This window comes from Leuresthes tenuis, unplaced genomic scaffold (genome assembly GCF_036924035.1).
Source record: "Leuresthes tenuis unplaced genomic scaffold, fLeuTen1.0.hap1 SCAF_14, whole genome shotgun sequence".
In the NCBI taxonomy this organism is placed as follows: Eukaryota; Metazoa; Chordata; class Actinopteri; order Atheriniformes; family Atherinopsidae; genus Leuresthes; species Leuresthes tenuis.
In genome coordinates this window covers 12443519-12462681 of record NW_027325368.1, presented here as the reverse complement: position 1 = coordinate 12462681, position 19163 = coordinate 12443519, and the positions used below count along the sequence as shown (strand labels likewise).

The following is a 19163-nucleotide window of genomic DNA, read 5'->3' as shown; positions in this document are numbered from 1 at the left end:
GAGATGAAATAATCACGAGAGTTTTACAATGCCCAGATTGGACGGTCATTTCATCTGAGTAGACGTGTGCACTGAAGTGAAAAGCTTGATAAACAAGCTGGCAGCGCAGTTTTCCCCTCAGAGACAAAGACACTGGTGTCCTCTGTTGGCATCATAAATGCTGGGGCTCTCTGTTTCCATAGGCATTCTGGGCTGCAGTAATGTGGGGATGGTCATATTTGAAGGATGACGTAACACAGAGCACATGGATTCAATCAGGGCGCCTTCTTTAAGAGCTTACTAATTGTGCTGTATCTTTCCTTGGATGGCAGAAATCTGACATTTTCTTAGTGTTACAATTTGTTTTGAGAGGAAACAGTTTAAATTATTTCCTGAAAAGATTTTTTTTAATGCTGTGAAAATGGATGATTGGTCCCATCATTTCCTTTTTTTTTTTTTTTCCAAAAGCCTCTGTTTAATTTTCCCTGTGTTTATGTCTGTCAAGGCACTAGTGGTGTCGTTACTGTTAGCAGTAGGTGAATTAGCTATTTCAGCGATGCAGCACTTTCCAACTTTGATAACACTGAACTTCTCTGCATGATTGTCTGGATGTTTACGAAAAGATAGGAAATCTTCCAAAATTAGGTGACTAACTTATCTTACATTGTCTCAGGAAGCTGTGACTTGCCTCGAGTTTCCTGCTTTTCAGATGTTCTCCTTCATGTCATGACATGTCAGACCCACACTGAGAGGGTTTAACTAAAGGTGTGCTGTTTAAAGACTAGTCTGATCCACACAATGCTTGGTGAAAAGCCCTTCCTTATACACTCCCCTATACCACAACAAGTGAGACATCCAGTCTAGCATGAAGTCATAAATACTCAAACATTTTAGCAGGGGACAATGTGGGAGGTCAAGGAGTTGTTGGTTTTTCTGTTGAGTTATGAGTAATTGACTATTTTTATCATACATTTCGGGAAGAAAAGAGAGAAGTGTCTTATAGCAGAAGTGGTTGCTGTTTATTCTGTTATTGTTCTTGTTTCTGCATCGCCTGCTGCTGCAACAGTCAGGCTTACTGTAATGATGGTGGATGAGTACTTTGATTGTTGTGGTTTAGACATATGGAGGGGCTCACCTGGTGCAAAGCCTTGTTGGCTGGAGACTCTGCGTCTACATTCCCTCATTGGAGATAGTAACTTCTTGGGGGATCAGATAGTGAGAGCACTAATGTTCCAAAAACAGGAAGGTGGTCTTTGTTTTAATTGTTGTTATTACGCATAGTTGTTTTGTGCATCTTTGTGGGAAATGGGCTTAGCTTGTGGAGGTGTCACTTGTGTTTTTAGCTCTGTGGTCCTGTTTTGTTCTTTATGCTGCTCTTTCCCTCTGTCCTTTTTCAAAGCTATTGCTTTTGTAGGTCCCCAAATAGCACCGGGAATCCAAACAAATTGAATCAACCCTGATAATTACGCTTTTAAGAAAGATTAGTTCAAATCTCTTTCAGCAAGTGTTGAAACAGTCCATGCATTGAGCTAATCGTATGTTTCACAATCCCTTCTTAGCAAGTGTGTGTTTTATGAGTTGAAAATAAACACACAGCACTAGATGGAGCACATTAATAGAAAAGATGGAAATTCTCCGCTGGTGTAAATTATATCAATTCTGTTTAAATTACTGGAAACAAATGAGTAAATAAACAGACAACAAAATCAAACGAATATGAAAAAAATACAAATCTGATAACAAACTTGCATGAAATTAAAGTGTAGCAGAGAGAGCGGTTTGGTTGAAATCTTCAGAGATTGCCGTGAATTAGGGTGTTGATTTTGTAGTTTAGCAACAACTAGGCTGACGCTACCACACAGTGTCGACAGGTAATACAGGTAAACTCTATCAATAGACAACATGGGTAAAACTCACAGCCAACAGTTCATTATTCAGGGTGCAAAGATATATTTTTTGGGAATATGTGCAGGGCTGCACCACCAGTTGTTAACGAGCACTGCAGTCCCTCCTCTTGTCCTCAGCATGCTTTTATCACCATATCCAGAGCATAAAAACTAAAATGAGATTCTCTCAGCACTATACTGATACACACTCAACACTTCTTGGAATTGTATGAATTTACAGAGAAACTTCAGTTGATGATGGGACTTTTTCCCTGTGGAAATCCTTGTAAAACTTACCAGGTTCTTTAGTTGGAAATGTAACAGTGTGTTTTGGTAGATTATAGTGTTACAACACCGCTGATTTGCATGCTTGTACACACATTATATGGCAAAACCTGTGAGTTTATCGAGCACTTTTTCTTCAGCCTGAAACTTGGAACCATACCTTTTGTTTACTTGTTTGTTTGTGGTGACTGTACCCCTGAGACTCAACTTCAAATCGACTATTGGTTGTTATTCTTGGAAATACAGAGAATTATTTGTGTGCTATTGAAATTCTGAGTATTTAATTGTCTCCTTTGTCAACTTTGGCCTGTCTTAGTTTTTTGTTTTCTTGTCATACCAAGTCCTCTGAGCGAATAAGTTGCTTAGAAAGAGTTGGAAAGAATAGTCAATTCTAAATGATGTTGTTTGAAACCCTCTCATTTCAGTACGCCAGGTCCAACATAGCTCTGTGGATCAAAACAAAAAAATATCAACGCATAATCATACTGGCTAATATGTGATGGAATCTGACCTAACTGTAGATGATATATGTCTATATGACAGATGGACAGTCTGTAAACTATGGCTGCAATGCCAATTCATTTATTTTTTCGTCTCTTTCATTTTTAGACTCTTTCGTCAACAGCCAGGAATGGACATTGAGTCGATCAGTTCCAGAGCTGAAAGTGGTAAGTTATTTTTTGTTATTTATTCATTTCTTTTTCATTTCTAACAGCCCCACTGCTGATTCGCCCTTAGAGGTTTCTTTTTACTGATCAATTTACATATCAGTGGGAAAGCATGTTCCGTACATGTAACCCTCATTTTACATTTCACATGAAAAGGAACATTTCAGAAATTGGCTGAACTTTTTGCTGGCACATAGTGGGAGACTTTTTTTTTAATGAGATGCGTTGGCATGGAGATGCTGGGTGGCTTGCAGCAGGATGCGAAATGAGTGGCAGTTTTGGGCTAGACCGGTGACACATCCCGGGTCTAATCCCACTCGCCAGTGAGGCACACACATGCGCACATATCATCAATGCCAAAAATGCACAACTAACATCTCAAATGGTTTAATGCCGTCTACCCATAAAGACTCTATTGTGCCAGTGGAGAGGATATTTTTCCCGTAAAGTGAGTTCATTGTTGGGCTCTTTGAAAAGGAAAACTTCAATGACATAAAAAAAAAGGGGGGGATTGGGATTCACAATAGTGAGCTCAAAGACCAACTTCCTTTGCTGGCTTCAAACACTTTAAGCGTGTCTGCTTCTTTTTATGATTCTCAGGTGTTAATTGGGAGTTTCCACACAGGGATTTGTTAAATGGACCTAGAATGCAAAAAAAAAATGTATTGCAAAATAGCGTGAATCTTTAAAACTGTTTGGGAACAAATCTTTTAAAACTTTTAGAAGTGATCCAGTCTGTTTCTCATTTGTCGTTTGCCTGGAAGTAATAATGAATGAAACTGGGGTAAGAATATTTCCTGCAAATTAAGTGAAAAGATCAATATCACGTTAGAAAATCTGAATACATCTACCACAATGCTCAGCTCTAATCCCGACATTGTCGTTGGTGACTTAACTGTGGTCAAACTTAGCTTTATAGACACCTTTTGATCAACAGCTCCACACTTGAAATTGTTCCCAGATCAGAGCTCATGTACAAAGTTGAGTAAAGGTTTTGTAGTGGAGCACCGCTGATGCTGCATTTAGTTTTAATGAAGCCTATATACCAGCAGGTCACAAAGCAGAAACAGTTAAAACAGCAGGAACATCGGCTCTTTGGCACATTCAAAGTCCATTTTTCTTGACTCATAGCTTTTACTGGACTTGGGTACTTCACGATACACATATTCTTCAGTTTTAAAGACCGTGAACTTGGACGGGTCTCAAACAGATCCTCACTTGTGCATAACTTGAACAAGTCTCCCTCAATAATTAGAGCCATACCTAACTTTAGGACCCACTAATAATCCAAAGAGTAAGAGGACGATAGTGGGTTGAGGAGGAGGAGAGGGAAGGAACGAGGTTGGATGTAGCCTTTGTTCTTCCTAGACATGCAGGCATCATCGGCCCACCCTCCACCATGCATTGCCCTGAGGGCGTTACACTGAGGTCTGGTGTAGACACCAGGGAATGGAGGCAGAGGAATGATTACAAACAAAGTGCTGGACTTTAGAAGACATTCATGGTCTGCATAGAAAAAAAAAGTGTTATTTTTACTTTTGTTCAATTTAATATAGTTTCTAACTGCCCTCTGTTCTCTTTAAAGCAGTCTTCTACTCTCCCTGCATCATTTGGTTTAAACACTAACTAGTATTGTTGAGTGAAAGTCTACATAATGATATCACATTTGGTATTTTGGGTTTCCCTTTACATTATCTCAAATTGAGTTATTTTCTCTTACATAGGAAATTAAAGATGGGTTTTGTAACTTGGTCTTCGAAAGTGATCAACTCTGACTGGATAATGTAGTGCTAAGATTGCCACTTTTCATGAGGGTGACCGGGGTTGGAATCCTGACATTAAAGGTAGTACCTCTAGTAGGGGTCCTTAGACAAGACCCTCTAATGCTACCTACCTACCTGGGATATGAGTGTAAGTCGCTTTGGATAAAAGTGTTCGCCAAATGCCTGAACATAAACTCAAAGGGGCCTTACCTGGTTTTACCAGATTTTAGATTAGATTTGTTCTTAATGTATTCTTTCAATTTTATTTATTAAAAGTCATCAGGAACACAGCCGACTAACAATAATCTGAGCATACGCTGAGCATGTGGGGGCTGGTCCCGATAGCACAGCTACTTTCTCATGTGTACGGTTTGGATTGTACAATTAGCACAAGTTTGGTAGCAAACATGTCCACGGTATTGCTCTTTTCACATGTGGGTTATGCAAAAAAAATAAAAAATTTAAATGCCCTTGTGAATCCACTACTGTTCCTCTTCGGTAATTCAGCACCACGTTGTTACGTACAGGAAGCCAACATTGTGGAATCAGCTGGGAAAAAAAAGGATAGTTACAACCTGAGATTCGTCGAATATGTCAAAACAAAAAAACCTGTGACTAGTGAAGAAAAGGTGATGATCGTTTGTTGGGAATCTCCACTGCTGGTATAATTAGTTTTTTTTTTTTTTTCTTTTTCACCTATTACTCATTTCTATGCTGTTAGTTGGCATTTTATTAGTTTGCTACTGTCAGTGCCAGCTACTACTTCTTCTTCTTCTGCTGGCATTCAGGGTAGACTAGACACTACAAAGAGTGTGCCCGCAAAGTTTCACAGTTGTGTATCTCAGTGTATAGTACAGAAACATTATTTTTTTGTCATGGGTATTATTTTTCCCAATTCTGTTGATGGCTGTAGTTGCATTTTTAACAGCACCTTTAAAGAGACAGGAACTAAAACTAAGAATGGGAGATGAGAATAGCTTCTGCAGCGACGTGCAATATGAAAAGAACAATGTGTTTCAATGCATTAATGCTTTTAGACCTTACCAAAACCAACAGTCCAACCACAGTGTCATTAGCAATCTGACATTTAATAAATTGTTTACACTTTAACAAAGACACAGTTCATTACATCGCTTTGCATAGCCTGGCAACTGCTGCGAACGGAGACATGTTTTGAATGTGTAGAAAAGCATCATGCATTAATCACACTGACGTGACTCAAAGTTAACGTTTTGTATTTTCTTAGAGTTTCCTCAATGTTATTGTTTAAGTGTCGTGGTCCAAATGTGTAATTTCTTTTTAGTTTGTCAGTTCTTTTTTGTTGATGAGATTGATATCCCTGTCGACAAAAAACACTGCCTCATCCAGTCTGGCATAAAACGGGATAAGCTAATGGTTTGGGGAGGAAAAAAGTATTATTGAATTCTTTGTACTGCAGTTTCTCTTTATGTACCCCTATAATTGCACTTGTCATAGACCAATATAATCCACAATGTCAGCCTTTGATTTATCGGTTGGGCTGTAATGGTGAAGCTGATGTCAGCAAGAATTATCATGAGAATTAGCAGATGGGGCATTTACAAAATAGCTAGAAATGAGAATTAAGGCTTGTCAGTTAAACGGAAACCTTTTAGGAAAAACAAGCTTTCAGATTTCTGTCTAAGTGAAATGTTTTTATTTGTGACATCTCAAGGTCAATGTTTTGTTGTTGCCCACACAATTTCCAGGTAATGGACTAAAACCTGCTAAACTATTATGTCCATTTAGCCCATTTGAAAACTTGGAGACAATAGTTGACTGTAAAAAAAAAAAGAAAAAAGAAAAGATCAAATATTTTTGCAGAGATGAGAAACAAAATGACCTTTTGCTGGATTTTCATTTGTTGTAATTTGTTGGCATGTCATTGCTTTATTCTCTTAAGGCTATGTCTCATTTCTGTCATAACCGTGTTATTTTTCTCTTCGCCTTTCAGGGCATTGTGGGAAATCTGTCCAGTGGGAAGTCTGCTTTGGTGCATCGGTACTTGACAGGCACATACGTGCAAGAGGAGTCTCCTGAAGGTAATAGTCTGCTGGATGTGGTGTGGGTCAGGGTTAGATTTTCATTTAAATCATTAAATCTTTTTTTTTTTAAAGTTCAATAGAATTACATACAAAAGAAGAAACCAAAATATTGCAATAATAAAATAATCCACAGTATGTAAAAGTAGTAAGTACATGCACATGCAGTCCTGTAACGACCACAGTAAGTGATTATTAACTTCAATCCACTCAGCATGAATCTGATGATTGGTGTGTTGCCAGATCTGTGGTGGTGCTGCATTGCAGCTTCACTCTTCATTGAATTAATCATCTTCTTTATTTTTCTCAATGTCCCTGTTGAAATAAATTAGAAAGCCCAAGTTCTGCAAATTCTGGCATCAATGTAAAACACATTTCTGTGAAGACAGCAGAACATCAGTTAGCTTGCGGCCAGTCTGAGGCTACTGCAGGATTTTTAGTAATGTTCCAGTGTTATTGGTGGGGTCAGTTTGTGCTCGCCTTATTTTATCAATCCCACTGCATCATGGAAATGTGATTTTTAGACTTGACCTGAAAATTCAGAGCAGAAAATCTGTGAAAATTCACTCTTCTATTATTCAATAAGACACAGTTCTTGGCCTTTTAACATGTTTCCAGCAATTCTTGGCGATCACGTACAACATGTTTCTATGTAATCTTTTTTAAAGAATAAAAATTTGTCAAAATCTGATCCTCACATTCTTGTGGAAGTCCATTGTGGCTTGAGGAAAGGAGATTTCTGAGAGTTGCTGGTACTCGAAATCTTGGAAAAAGTTGAATATGTTTTCAGGACCAATATAGAACATTTTGGTGTCACGTTTAAAGAGAGTTAATCACTTGAATCCTGCATAAGAACCATATCCCATTTGTGAAACATGGTTATGGTATCATGGTTTGTGTCTGACCAGAGCGATTTGCTATCAGTCACAAATACTTATGACTGATGGCAGTGGAATTCTAAAAAAAAGCTGTCAGCATATATGTCCGTGAACTGACTTTTCAGGAGTGTGGGAGTCATGCAGCTAGACACAAAGACAACAACACAAGTTGTGCCACCAGAACATTTGAAAAAGATTAAAACAAATGGTTTGGAATGGTCAAGTCAATCAAAACAATGTCCGAGAGCAGTATTACAGACGTTTTTGTAATACTGCATCATTTTTCTTTGTAAATAAGTGGCCATATGTTATGTTTTTGTTTTGTTTTCATATTTAATGTGAATATCTGATTCAGAATTGTCAAATTTGCGATACATTTAAAGCCACCGTGTATTAGCCACCGAGTGTATTAGGGTATTCACATGAAGCTGGGTTCATTTGTAGGGCATTTTTTTTCAAATTAGTTTGTATCAAAATGTTTTGTTCTGGACGTAGCTGAGCTTCCTGATGCCAAAATCAATAACCGGCTTGGTTTGGTTTAGAAATTTCCTTTATTTTCCTTCATTAGTGAGATAAGGACAAAGCGTTATGGTGGCAATGATTTCTCATTGTTAAAACATGAAGAATTGTAGATTTTTTCTGGGCTGTAATTTACAATATTTTTATATATTCATAAACTAAAGCCAGTTTTGTTCAAGGTCTATCAGCACCAAAGAAAAAAAATCATTGTTACAACAAGATAACAAGAATGCCCCTCAGGCCCTTTAAGGTCTGTCCTTCATAGGTCCACAAAGATGTTGGCAAACCCAGAGTTAACTGATGATCTTTGAGGGGTTTGCAGTGTTTCATTTTAGTGTAATTATAGTGTGGATGAGACACGAAGCGCATAATTAGTTTCTGGCTCTTCGCTACACCAAGGAAGGAAAAAAAATCTTCATAGCTTAATTAGTCCTTCAGAAATCAATGCTGGAAATGCTGGAAAAACAGAGCTGAGAGTTGCTGCTTTAATCAAGGAAACATGTCGGTTCAGATGTGTCTGCGTGTCCTTTTACATTCCTGCGAGTTGCCGTGATGCAACATACCTGTATCACGAAGAGCAACTGCTCGGGCTCTCTGTGTTTCGTTTGTGCTTTAGCACAGGCTAGACTCCAGCTTGAGTATTTACATTGCAGAAGCATCGCCCAGCAGAAGAAGGTTGAGCTGTGGCTGTGTCTTCACCGTTTTGTTCCTGAGCTTTTGCTATGATATCTGAAAAAAGGTACTGGGGTGTGTTGCTATGGCAACACCAGATGGAGCTCCGTCGGATTGTGGCTCTGTGTCAAGGTTTAAGCCTCCGTGTAAAGCAGAGTATGCTTACTGCGTGTTAACCATGCCGACAAACTTACCATCTCTCTGTATACAGGGGTGTTAGTCGCCTGTTTTTAAACACAAATTCAAATAACCTGGAATTAGCTTTTGTAATGCTAAAGACTGTGGTAGTCTGCCTCATTCATCCAGAGCACAGGCTTTCTCCTTGAATGCATGATATAGGTTCAGCTCTAAATAAAGATATCAACATCTTAAATGATTATGTAATGGAAATGTTTCCCTTCCCTGTTTTCACCACAGCCATATGCTTTTATCACATTACTGGTTTCTGAGTGTCCTCTCCATAATCTCTTCCGGCGTATGCTGCCAGCGTCCATACAAACTCTATGCTCTGATAAATCTCTGGTTTTCTGTATCGGTCTGATCCCGGTGTGTAATGAGATCCTTCTCATCTTTTTAAACAAGATTCAAACATGCATATGCAGAGACTTTCATTCCTTTGTCTGAAAAGCTCCAAAGCTCTGTGACTTTTGTGAAATAAAGAAAGAAAGAAAAAATCTGGCTTGGGTTTCATCAATCTCTCCCTGTTACACAACCAGAATCCAAATAGGGTTTGAGAGCCACTGCAAGAGGCTGGGAGAATCCCATATTTGCCAAGCAGGCTAAAGTGGACTTAGCAGGGTGGAAGTATGGCTCAAGTGGATATGTATTGCTTGCTGACATAGGAAATACTGTCCATCTATTAAAAATTACTGCCCCTGGCTACTGCATAGCCTTTTTCTCCCCTCTGTGATGTGGGATCCTTAGTTTCTAATAGGCTGTTTAAACAGCAAGATCTCCTACACTTTTCTCAGATCGCAGTAAGACTTTTGAATTTCCAAGACAAGTGTAAGAGATGTACTTTTATTCTATGTGCGTGTCTGCTGTTCTCAGAATCACTTTTTGGACAATTTTCACGATCATTCTGGGAGCTTTTCAAAGTTTTGCATTATTCAACTCTGTCAAATTGCTCTTAGGATAATTTCGTATTCATAAGGCATCGTTTTTACTCCCTGGGACATCTCTAGCCTCACAACTCTCATTTGAATGTTTTTAATCTCCGCAGGATCGCAGACTATTCAAATGATATGCTAAATTTAATTTACTGTGTGGTTCTCCCATTGGTCTCTTCCTTATCTGCAGCTGGCTTTGCTAGCGGCAAGGAAAATGCATTTATGTCAGAAAAGAAATGGAAAAAGAAGAGAAACTCAGGGCTGCATGTTAGCCAAGTGTTATGCGCTACTATCCTGTGGATGTTATATGACCTCATGTACAAGAGTTAAGAATAAAGTATTTTTCAGTCATATTTCATCCCCATTCTTTTCCAACCTTTTATTCACTTTGTTGTAATGGTTACGGTTCTCTATATTAAGGTTTCATTGTAGGGCAGTAAACTATGTTGAGAAAACATGCAGTTTGCACAGTGAAGTGTGGGAAGGCAGAATAAGCAGCCTGATAATGTTTGTGGAGTGAAAGTTTGGCCTTTCTGTGAAGTGTTGTAGCACGGTGATAGTGGCACTGAGCTGGGTCCTTCAGCAGCTGTGCATTAGACATGCTAAATGGCAATTTCTCGCCTACATAATTGGCTCCAGAGGGACCTGGTTTCCTGTTGGCATATGATCCCGACAACACTGCATTTAAGGAGGTTTAAATTGAGAGACTGCACTTAAACTTACGCATCTGCCCGAAATTTCAAGAGCAATCTCAAGCTGTGTTCAGATTATCAAACTTCAGTTTATTTGGCTCTTTTGTATGTTTATTTTTTATTTATTTATTTTTTACTGATTAATGAGTGTAAAATGTGTCTGCATTGTTATTCTACTTGGATCCTCCTGCAGACACTAATAATGTCTCATCCTCAGGTGGACGTTTTAAGAAAGAAATTGTTGTGGATGGACAGAGCTACCTACTTCTGATCAGAGATGAAGGAGGGCCCCCAGAGTTGCAGGTAAGAGTACAGACTATTTAAGCTTCGACACGTGTCTGACTGAAACCGTCTGCGAATAGTCATACCTACAGGTGCTTTTTGAGACAGACCAATACTCCCCTCTTTTAGGAGCATTGCGACGGCACCCTGTGTTTTCCTTCCAGGAGAAAAAACTGGGCAACAACTTGCAACCAAAAGCATAAAGTTATTAAGAAAAAGTCAACTAAATATTAGTTTTTCTCATACTCATTGTGCTTTTTTTTTTTTCTTTAAACACTAATTGTCTTATGCTTGTCATTAGAAAGAAGTGTAAGTTTAAAACACACCCACACTGGTCTTACTTTTAAGGCCTGGAGACTAAATCAATCTTAATGTACAGTCTACTGTCTTACATCTCATTCACAGCTCTTGTAGTGCATTAATGGACCTGGAATTGGAAGTCCAACAGGTCTTTATAAATTCTTTCAGAGTCTGTTGTTCTTAATGAAGTACATTATCCTTTTAAATGAAGTGGAAGTGATGCATGGTAATGGACAGGGTGATGAATGAGATCAAGCAAGAGTCTCAGTGGTTTTTCATGTTCGCAGATGACACAAAATTTTACTGGGAGTCATGAGCAGGCTGAGGAGATTCTGTAGAGGTGCAGGTATGCTCTGGAGAGAATAGAATAAAAGTTCGGAGCAGGATGGGATACTTGTGCATGAAAGGAGAGCAGCTGAAAGACTGGGATGCAAGGACAAGTGAGGGGGGTGGTATTTTAGATACTTGGGCCAAATGAACAGGGAGTTTCGATAGACGGGTAAAGAAGACAATATTGGCCCGGTGGAGTGGGTGGAGAAGAATGTAGGTGGTGTGTGACAGAGGGATACCTGCAAGAGTCATAGGGAAGGTTTACAAGCAAAGAATGAGACCAATAACTGACAAGAAGAGATCAGGCAGAGTTGAAAGTAGCTGAAAAAAATACTTAGATTTATGTTCGGAGCAACAAAGATGGACAAGATAGGAATGATTATATAAGAGGAATAGCTCAGGTCGGATAGTATTCTGTATGTTGATGTTCAGCATTAATGAAGATGGAGCTACTAGCTTGATGGCACGACAGAGGAAGATCCAGACTTAAAGAGATAGAAACAGAAGATATGCTTTGGTGACCCTTGAGAGTAATTTCTGAAAGAGGAAGATGTTCTAAAAGTTACTGGAGTATAAGTGTTAAGAGGCATCAGATGTGAACACAGATATTAAGCATCTAAAGAGCAATATATTTATCTAAGGAGTTCATGGGGAGCAGAATAGAACAAATGGGAATTTTTAACACCTTTGCGTGATGTTTAGAAACAATTGACTGTTATTGTTGTTCCATATGCCTGTGGAGGCCATGCTTTGATTAATTTTGAAGGTGATTATTGTATCATTGCTTTGCTTATATCCCAAAGCAGGCTAGAAAAAAAGATATCTCTGTGTAATCATTAAAAAGCTGTCAAATGAGTTTTTCAGTTTCTGAGTTTTTTTTTTTTTTTGCTTCAACTGATTTAACAAATAAATCCCTGAAGAGGTTTGATGCATTTGAAAGTGTATGCATGTAATTGTTGGATTCAACTGATGCTAAAGTATCAAAGCCCCACCCTGGAGAGTACATGCGGACTTGCCTGTGGTTTCAGTAACAGGCTTCCCCGTTTCTGTCGAATTTACCACGCAGCTCCTTCAGCAGCTACTGATGCCTGGCCTGGCAAAGATCCGACTTATGCTTGCATTGCGCACAGCAAGATAAGGGAATAGAGATGAGTTCGGCTCAGTTGTCAGCTGCCTGTATAATTAGTGGCATAATTAAAGGGCCTCCATTATGTTCCCACTCAGAGTTGTGGCTCAGAGGCTTTATTTGCCATTCACTCTATATAGGGGTGTTGGCCAGTGTGAAGGCTGAATGACGAAGAGCGTGATAGAGGAGAACAATTTGTTACCAGCTTGTCTCTGTTACTAATAATCAGGTGTGCGATGAGCCTTTTTTCCCTGAATGGATGCTGATTGATTTTTCTCCCCTAAAGGGAACGCTTTCTCAGCCATTTGATCATAAACTCAGCAGTATTATGAAGCTACGTGACGCAGATAATACAGAAGCTCCTAGATTATGATAGCAGTGGGAATACAGAAAACAGATTCGGTAGTGGTGTTAAATCTGACATTGCACTTTGTTGTGGTCCTTTGCTTCAACACAAGTCATTCGGTATATTACAGATGTTGCAACACTGCCCCCTTCTGTCTGTATTTATGATGTACAGTGACTAGATAATATTGAACATCTGTGATGTTATTAAAAAAAAAACACTCTGCATTTACGTTTTTTTTTCATAATCTATAAATAAAATGTTTATTTGCATTGTTTAATGTTTTTTAAGTGCTCTTGAGTTTTTCATATTTATGCAACAGTTTTGTTTAAGTTTCTGTGTCTGTGGACAGCATGCTAAACCGTGTTTGTATGCATGCTTTATAACTGGATCTAATACAAACAGTTGATTTCTGTAAATATTCTTGAGGCAACAATGAGGTGGTTTCAACACGCTATCTCTGCTCTGCCCTTAGTTCGCTGCCTGGGTGGATGCGGTGGTTTTCGTCTTTAGCCTGGAGGATGAGATCAGCTTTCAGACAGTCTACAATTACTTCTTGCGCCTATCCAACTACAGAAACACAGCTGAGGTGCCCATGGTGCTCGTTGGAACACAAGGTGTTTGATCTATGTCTGATATCCATATCCATATGATTTGTATTGCTGGAACTATGGAGTCTTTACACAGGCAGTACTTGATATTACATTTTTATTTTGATTAACATTTTTCTATTACCATGATCTGTTAGATGCAATCAGTGCTGCCAACCCCAGAGTGATTGATGACTCGCGGGCCAGAAAGTTGTCAAACGACCTGAAGCGCTGCACATACTACGAGACCTGCTCCACCTATGGCCTGAATGTGGAGAGAGTCTTCCAGGATGGTGAGAAAGAGCATTTGAAGAAGTGCAGATGGGTTTGACAGGAAGTATAAGGCATAGTTTTAATCAAGTATAGAAATAAATGTAGAAATTAAGACTATTGCACATGGTACTTTACTGTGAAGCTCTAATTTGCAAACTTGACATATTGTATATTTCATAAGCTGGCTTTCCTGGACTGTGATGCAATTAGTTAATTGAAAAAAAACATAACTTTTTAAATAATAATTGGATTGCCATGCAAGCAGATTTAAAAATGAATGTGGCCAAAACTCATTGGTTTTAGCCTCTCTATTAAAAATAAAAAATGCATAGAGAGACTGATGCAGATGGCTCTTAGTAATCAATGAAACCATTAGCAGATACTTTGAGCTGATATACAGCTGGACATTAGTCAAGAGAGGCAGCTGCATTAGAGACAAAGTGGCACAGTTTTGTATTAGTTCATGTTACCTGGAATATCTTTGGATAAAATAACAAAACCTGTAACTGAAACACTTTTGGTAATTGAATTGAGTGAAATCTGCTAATATAACATCAAAGCTTACATCAGGAACTGTCCTGTGGGGAAAATATTTACTTAAATAAAACCAGTTTTAAGACATTGGATGATTATTTTAACTCTTACATGACACTGGTAAATGATATTTCATATTATTACATTAGTCTTTTGGTTCACTCTTAACAAGCACCACTTTGATCATAAATATTGTAAGCCCTCATTTCAACATTTGAACAAGCCAAGTTTCAGACTAAGAGTTTTTGTTCAGACAGGATTTCAGAAAGACTACGCAGTTCTTGACAATTTCCCAAATAAACACTTATTGTGCCACATACAGCTCCAGAGTACTGGGTCTTTTGAACATCTGAAACACATGAAACTGTGATTACTCAACTGTGCCCTCTGTTAGAAACCAACTAGATCATGAATATGATACACAGAGAGTTCCCACAAGAGATTTATTTTGAACAAATGTAATTTGACAAAATTAAAACGAGCACAAAATAATGCGTGATAGTTTCAATAAATACATGTGTGTCATATATATATATATATATATATATAGGGTATGCTTGCTTATCTGTGTTAAAAGCTCTATTTATTACCATAGCTGTTTCAGTTCAAAGTTAGTTAAACAAATGTCAACTGTACAATTATTAACGCAGAATTAAAATCATGAATGCAGATGTGACACCTTCCAGAAACCAATAAAAAAGTGAACTTGTTTGTCTCGTAAAACTCTTAAGAGTTTGGGAAGCGGCTGCTTCAGCTCTGGCACATTATCCCTTACGGCTGCAGCTCCATAGAGAGTCTGTCATCTCTTCAGAAAACATCTGAATATGTAACACCGTTTTCACTGTGCATTTCAGTTGCTGTTGATTCACAGGTTGTCTTCCCTTCCTGCCCTAATTGCTTCCTGAAGCCCAATTTGAAATGATGAAATGAGTGCTGGCTGTCTGGAGAAGTCGCTCTGTATCACTGCTGCCTTCTCTCTGTATTTTCCATGCTGCAGCAGGCAGCCAGGCATTATGGTCCCAGCTGTCGGTGCGTCTTCAGATCATCTATCTGCCTCTCAATGCTAATTCACGTCACGCAGCCGTGAACATCGCCTCCCTCCTTCCTTCCCTCCCTCCATCCCACTCCACCCAATCGAGCGTGCTGTGAATTAAATGAGGGGTTGCATCTACTGCACAGCATAGCAAATCAGGCCATTTGCATGGTTACAATACTCATTTGGCCAAAATCACACTGTAGGGCTCAGTGAAGGACAGAAAAAAATTGCAGGTATCATTTTGTATTATTACTTTTTCTGAAAATGGAGTGGCCTTTTTTTCCCCCAAAGGAGATATGCTTAAGCACTGTGCTCCTTTCCACCTGGCTGGAAAACAAATGACCCATAGTGGTTCAGCTAATGTGCATTGTTCAAGTGTTCCTTTGAAGAAGAAACAAGAAATAGTTTTCTTTCTTCGTTTTAAACACTTAGACTAGACTTGAGTGAAACCTCCTAGCATTATGAATCATGCATGATTTATTAGCACTGCAGCTTGCATCAGTAACAGTCCTGAGGTGAGATAATACTCATCATTTTTACAATGTTCCATATGCTCTGGAAAGCTAGAACATTAGGCACATGGACCAGAGAGAAAGGCCGACTAAAATGAGGCAACACTAACAAAATGCCTGTAGCTCTCGATAAAAAACGAAACAAAAGAAAAATTAGATCATCATTTAGTCAAACAAACATCAACTGAGATTTGGTTATTTGAGTTAACTGTTGCACAATTCTTGCATCTCACATAGTTATACCATGTGTCAGAATCCCTCAGTCTTTCTGTGCTTCCTGTTGATGTTTAAACTCTTATTAAAGGCTCACTTTATTTTCAGTTTTTCTGCTCATAAAAGTGAAGCTCTGGGCTGGTTACCATGTTTCTGATGCATCCCACTACTCAGCAGTTTTTAGGCATTTTGTCACTCTATCTCTCTCCTTCTCTTTCTTTCTTTCTCTCTCTCTCTCTCTCTCTCTCTCTCCCTCGGCAATGTTACAGTTATAGTAAAATTGGAGTGTTTATTTTCTATATTTTAGGGTCCATATGATCAATAAGGACCATAATATTCAAAACAGGTCAAATATTGAGCAAGAACCCTGAAGTGACTGCAGTCCAAAGGCCAACAGGCAACATAAAAGTGCTTGTTTTTAACCATTTTTCTGCCTAGTTTGGTTTACTGATGAAATTATATCCACTGTCTCTGCAGCAGTTGTCTGCAAAATGTAAAGTAAAGTAAAATGTGCTTTCAGCTCAGTGTTAAGTTTTCTTGATACAGTATTTCAGAGCAAGACTTGCTTGATAACTGGTAATGCAATTTATGAGCAATCCAGACACTATTACAGCCGATTTCACTTTACACTTTTGTCTCCCAAAAGTATTGTCTTGAAGCAAAGGTTTTTATTGCCGCATGGCAGATTTGTTGCCGATAAGGACATTCACATTCACTTGTTGTTCAATGAAAAAGTCCCAGAAAGGAGCATTGTGACTAACAGTGCAGAGAAACATGCTCAGTAGGATTCTATCTTTTACGGTTTCTGCGTAAATCACCAGTGAACAGTCTGTTACTGTGTGTTTTCCTCCAGTTGCACAGAAGGTTGTGGCCATGAGGAAAAAGCAGCAGCTCTCTATTGGTCCATGCAAATCCCTCCCTAACTCTCCCAGCCACTCATCAGTACCCGCTGCCTCCATCCCCTCTGTTCACATTAACCAGGTAAGACCCTTACACACTGTTGACAGTTTACACTCTGTTTTACTTATCACACTCTAGTCTTCATGCACTTTAACAAAAAATAAATAAAAAAATATCTCCTTTATGTAACTGCTCTCACGATGATTGCTCACTTTTTGAGTGTGGGAAATCGTGTCCGCGTCACATCATCCTTAACTGACCTGCTTTCATTCCCTGTTCTTTACAATCCCTCTCTCCTCCTCTCCTCTGATTCTGTCGGTTCCTCTTAATCTCCCTTGCTCCCCAGGCGGCCAACGGTGGGGGTGCATTCAGCGACTACTCCTCCTCTGTTCCCTCCACCCCCAGCATAAGTCAGCGGGAGATGCGCATTGAGACCATCGCTGCCTCCAACACGCCCACGCCCATCCGCAAGCAGTCGAAGCGCCGCTCCAACATTTTCACAGTAAGTATGCGACAGCTGATGCAAAGCAACGCCCACTCACACTACTAGAAGGCATGTTGCCAAGCACACTTTCTCCACCAGAGGGAGACAGGTAGCTCATAATGCATCAAAGCCACCTCTCCTTGCCTACGATGCTGGCAAAGACGGCGCCCTGTTCACACAGCTCGATGGGCAGAGGAGAAAAAGACTTATTAGAGCTCATATTAGATCCCCGAAATGCCCTAAAAAAAATTCAATCTTGAAGCAAATATCAAAGATAAGCACTGTGGAAATAAAAAACAAAAAAACAAAAAAAAAAACATCTTCTTTCTTTATGTCCTTGTTTTTTTCTGATTGGATGTAGTGAGTGGATAAAGTTTCTCATCTTACCCATAACAAACTGGGCCCTCTGCGTTGTCTAAATCTTTGACCTCCCATCCCCCACCCCTCTTATTTTTGCTAGATCCTTTCTTTGCAGTGACTTCCCTTTTGGGGAGAGATGGCAGCAACAAACCACCCATTCTCCTGCTCCATCAAGATAAACTGAAAAGCCAAGCCAACCTATGGCCTGTTTACATGCTGCTAATAACGCATGCCTGCAGCCTTCGACAACTGCCCACTGATCATCTCATTAAATCTAGACAGATCCCCAATCCCCACCAAACATACTTTCATTTGGGCTCACATTCGGTTTCAAATGCCAAGATTAACTACCACACCAGTATCCCGACCCCTGTCTGCCTGCTCTTTACCCCATGTCCTGTCACATTTGCCCTTTGCTCTAACCAGTAGCATATGTGTGCACTAACCACTCTAATTTCCTTTGCTGTCCTAAGCTTGTCTTTTACTTGTAGCCTCTGCCCTCCTCTTCTACCCAGCCTGTTCCCTCTTTCCTTCTCTCACCTCCCTCTTTTTCCAGTACTCTTCTCTGCTGTAAAGCCTTTCCCAATCTTGTGTAGTCAGATCTGAGCCTCCCCAGGCAGTGGAGGATCTGCAAAAAAAATTTAATCAACGCAAGCAATTTCGTGGATGGCTTTTTGGTGCCAAGAGGGAAACCTACCACGAGTTGTCAAATTCCCAGCAGAAGTACCGATTTAATGTTTTCTACTCCAGAACTGGTGTGCTTTATGAGACAAAGCTCAGGCTACATGAGATTTCTCTTCTTTAACTCCCCTTTGCCCACCTTTGAAAATTCCCCTCTCCTCCACCAGTCTTCTTCCCCCTCACCCATGTTCTCTGTCTCTCTCCTGCTGCCCGCCCTCACTTCTTTCTCCTTCTAGCTAACTCTTTCTCTATCCTTCCTATCTATTCCCCCTCCTCTTTTTCTCCTACTGTCTTCATCCTTTTACTCAAGCTGCTGTGGTAGCCGCAGGTTCTGTGGCTTCTGAGCAGTACAGCCTGTGTGCTAGTTCCCCTTGTTGTCTCCCTTCCCCCCCGCTAGGTAGTGACTAACCATGTCCACCAGAGAAATGAGCCTCTCCCCGTCCGCGTCATGGAGATGCCGAAGCACGCCACCTACCCGGTGTGGGTGCCAGAGTGGCAAGCCGAGCGGGAGTTTCAGCTCATGACCTTCTGAGGAGCAACAATCCGAGGGTGGGAAGAGGGAGGGTGAGGGTGGAGGAGGAGGAGTAGGAGGAGGACGAGGACGGAAAGTTAACGGGGCAATGTCGACATTTCTTCAGTGACACTTGAAGCGTGCAGTGGGCTCAGGAGAGGAAGACTTGCAGTG

General features: G+C 39.8%; 1 protein-coding gene across 4 annotated transcripts in view; it reads left to right on the top strand.

Annotated features, from left to right (window-relative positions):
- Positions 1-19163, top strand: part of agap3 (ArfGAP with GTPase domain, ankyrin repeat and PH domain 3) — a 119961-nt gene that overhangs the window by 50246 nt on the left and 50552 nt on the right. For all 4 annotated transcript variants that reach the window (XM_072364496.1, XM_072364497.1, XM_072364495.1 and 1 more), the window contains exons 2-8: positions 2760-2818; positions 6554-6641; positions 10729-10814; positions 13371-13512; positions 13644-13778; positions 16907-17034; positions 17300-17455. In XM_072364496.1, coding sequence (XP_072220597.1) covers positions 2760-2818; positions 6554-6641; positions 10729-10814; positions 13371-13512; positions 13644-13778; positions 16907-17034; positions 17300-17455 — 794 coding nt within the window. The remainder of the gene's footprint in view (positions 1-2759; positions 2819-6553; positions 6642-10728; positions 10815-13370; positions 13513-13643; positions 13779-16906; positions 17035-17299; positions 17456-19163) is intronic.